This window comes from Leopardus geoffroyi, chromosome C1, assembly GCF_018350155.1.
Source record: "Leopardus geoffroyi isolate Oge1 chromosome C1, O.geoffroyi_Oge1_pat1.0, whole genome shotgun sequence".
Lineage (NCBI taxonomy): Eukaryota > Metazoa > Chordata > Mammalia > Carnivora > Felidae > Leopardus > Leopardus geoffroyi.
Window position 1 is genome coordinate 201,568,386 of NC_059328.1, and position 2,782 is coordinate 201,571,167.

At 48.1% G+C, this 2,782-nt stretch overlaps 1 protein-coding gene across 1 annotated transcript; it reads right to left on the reverse strand.

Annotated features, from left to right (window-relative positions):
* Nucleotides 1-1,949: 1,949 nt before the first annotated feature.
* On the reverse strand, nt 1,950-2,531 carry TNP1 (transition protein 1). The gene is made up of 2 exons (XM_045475146.1): nt 2,356-2,531; nt 1,950-2,148 (listed from the first exon to the last, which is right to left on the reverse strand). Exons 1-2 carry the CDS (start codon nt 2,492-2,494, stop codon nt 2,120-2,122), a joined length of 168 nt encoding a protein of 55 aa, XP_045331102.1. The 5' UTR covers nt 2,495-2,531; the 3' UTR covers nt 1,950-2,119.
* Between the last annotated feature and the right edge of the window lie 251 nt (nt 2,532-2,782).

The following is a 2,782-nucleotide window of genomic DNA, read 5'->3' on the forward strand; positions in this document are numbered from 1 at the left end:
TGTTTCTCGAGGGAAGAAGTAAATTTCACACTATCGGCATTATCGCTGGGCTCGCATCTTCCTGACTCTTAACTTCTCCCTATGGGAGAGGACCTTTCAGATCGCTCTGGAAAAGGCAGAGCAGTGGGGGGGGGGGGGGGGGGCAAAGGGGTGGGCTGTGCAGGGAGGCATTTGCAGCAGCGAGTGGCAGGGCTGTGAGCTGGGCACTGGGCAGGGGCACAATGCGGGGAAGGGAGGCCGGGGATCACAGACATCGCAGGGGCCTGAGGTCCAGCAGGCGGCCTCCAGGTGACGCTAACTTCAGGGTCTGCCTGAGCTCCTGGCTACCGAAGCAGCCCGGCTGGGCAGGTGGGGATAGAAGGGGGTAAAACTGGCTTCCTGCCCGATGGTGCTTTGTTCAACTCCTTCCTGAGCACAGTCCTGCACTGCCCTTAATTGGTCTCTAACATCCAGGATGGCAAAAGCTGACACGTTGCAAGGAGCTTTCGGGCTTTCTTTACACGGAGGCAGAGGAGCTCTCGGAGGGCGCAAGAGAATGGGAGCCAGTCCTTTCTGATTAGGGATGGCAGGGCTTTGCGCAAACCCGGAGACAAAACAAAAGGAATATTAGAGGAGCTAAAACCATAGACAAGAGTGCGTTTATATTTTCTCTCTACAAAATTGACAACTGGAGGGAAATACAAGTTTGAGGAGTTAGAAGTATCTGTATGCCTGATAGTAAGATTTTGGTCTGGAGCAGTGTGCAGTAGGAGACAGGAAAAATCTTAATACCAAAGGATGTCGAGACAGAAAATGTCTAGACCATGGGGTAAAGATTTTTTTTTTTTTGGTATTTTCTTTGGTATTATTATTATTTTTTTTATAGATGTAAAAAAAATGGTGATCTTCTAAATCTGTGTCCACAAATTCTGTTCCACGGAACAGAAAACAAAAACCTGGTAGGATGTCAGAATATTGTACAAGAGAAGAAAAATATTCAAGAAACAAATTGCATACAGCTCTTTATCAAGAGAAGAATATAGACCGTTGATTTATTTTGGAAACACATCATGCCATGTGCATTACAAGTTCAGAACTGTGTCACTGATATACCAACAGTTTACAGCCCATAAAAAGCTAACCTGGTTCAAAATGCTGATTAAGTTTCTACAAGCATTGTTTCCATTTTGTTTCCATTTTACATTTACGTGTTGGCACGAACGGTTTGTAAACAAAAAACATTTCTGACCACCTTCATTGTATTCACCTTCTTACCTCCATGGGACTCACACTCAATGGTCTCACCGAAAGTACGCAGAATTCCAAGACACTCCCCAGCCTTCCAGCCTCATGGCTCTTCTCATTCCTTCTATCCTTTCCTGGTGGCTTGGTTTAAATAGGAACTTCAGTTCCACCCTGTGTCACCCTGGTGCTGTCTTCCAACAGGAGGCATTCGTCAAGAAAATATCGCCTAGGAAAGGTCAAGGAAATAGCCCCTTCCAAGGGGGATGGGTGGATACTGAGGTGTCACCTCCATGGCCAGAGATAGTTAGAGTTGAAGGAATGGTCAAGGTACAGTTGACATTCATATTGCCTGAATGCCATAGGCTCTGCCCAGGGTGTCTCCCCATCCCTAATAGCCTGCTGGTCCTGCCCGTTAGCCCATGGAGAATTCTGTATCCACTCCTGGGACCAGTCTTTTAGCTTTAGTTTAGCCCATGGTTTGGGGTTGTGCTAAAACCAGAATGGTCTCAGAAATAGCGGTCATCAGTGCCAGTCTCCAGGTTCTAGCTCCTTCTCAACACCTGAATACTGTGATGGTGCCCCGCCAGGGCTGAGGCCCACGGACAGAGTCAAGGACAAACTACTGTGATAGTTTCCAATTATGTCTAACGGTTTCACACCTGCCAATTCTTTCCCAAGTCTGCCCAAGCCCATTTTCCAGCCAAAAGATCAAAAGGAAACCTTTCCAACTTTTCAAAGTTTTATTGAGATGTTGAGGAGAAACAGCCAACATATACATTCCTCATTTCGTCACGATTGGCATTTTGCCCACACGATAGGTTCTTCTCTGGCTGTCGTCCTCTCGTCGCTGCCTGGCATTGTGTGAAGTCCACCAGGACAGAGCCCGCGGGTGGCATCACAAGTGGGAGCGGTAATGGCGATTGGCTGTAAGGGAAGGACAGGTTTACAACAGGGACCCCAGTTAGAACACCCCCATTCATCCTCTTCCCGCCTCAGTGCCTGGAACGGAGCTGGAAATGAAATTCTCAGGCTGAGATTCTGGGTCCTGGAAAAGCTAACTGGATCCAAGAAGGAGGGCCCGTGGGGCAAGTCCCTCATGTTTGATCACTCCCTTGCTTCTCCCTTACTCACAGTCATCTCCCCGTTTTCTACTCTTCAGACTGCCCTTCCGGTATTTTCTTTTGCTGCCGCCTCTCTTGACTCCCTTGTGAGGAGCTCGATTCTTGCCCCTCCTCATGCCATGACTCTTGAATCTGCGGGTGGTCGACATTGTAACTTCTGCCAAAATGAGGGGCTTTGCAAGACCCGGAGGCCAGGAGTCTGGGTATTTAAGGCCTTAGCCATTGTGACCCTGAAGGGGTGTGGCTTGACAGGTGGGTGGGGCTCCCCTGTGATGTCCCTGGCCTTTGTTACACTTTAGTCATACATGAGAAATAAGGTGGCCCCTCTAATGCAGCTCTAGACTGTCCTCAATTTTGAGGCCCTTTTTTTTTTTTATATTAAATAAGGTTTCCCAGACAGGTATCATTGAGCAACTAAGTTTCAGCTCTGTGCCAGG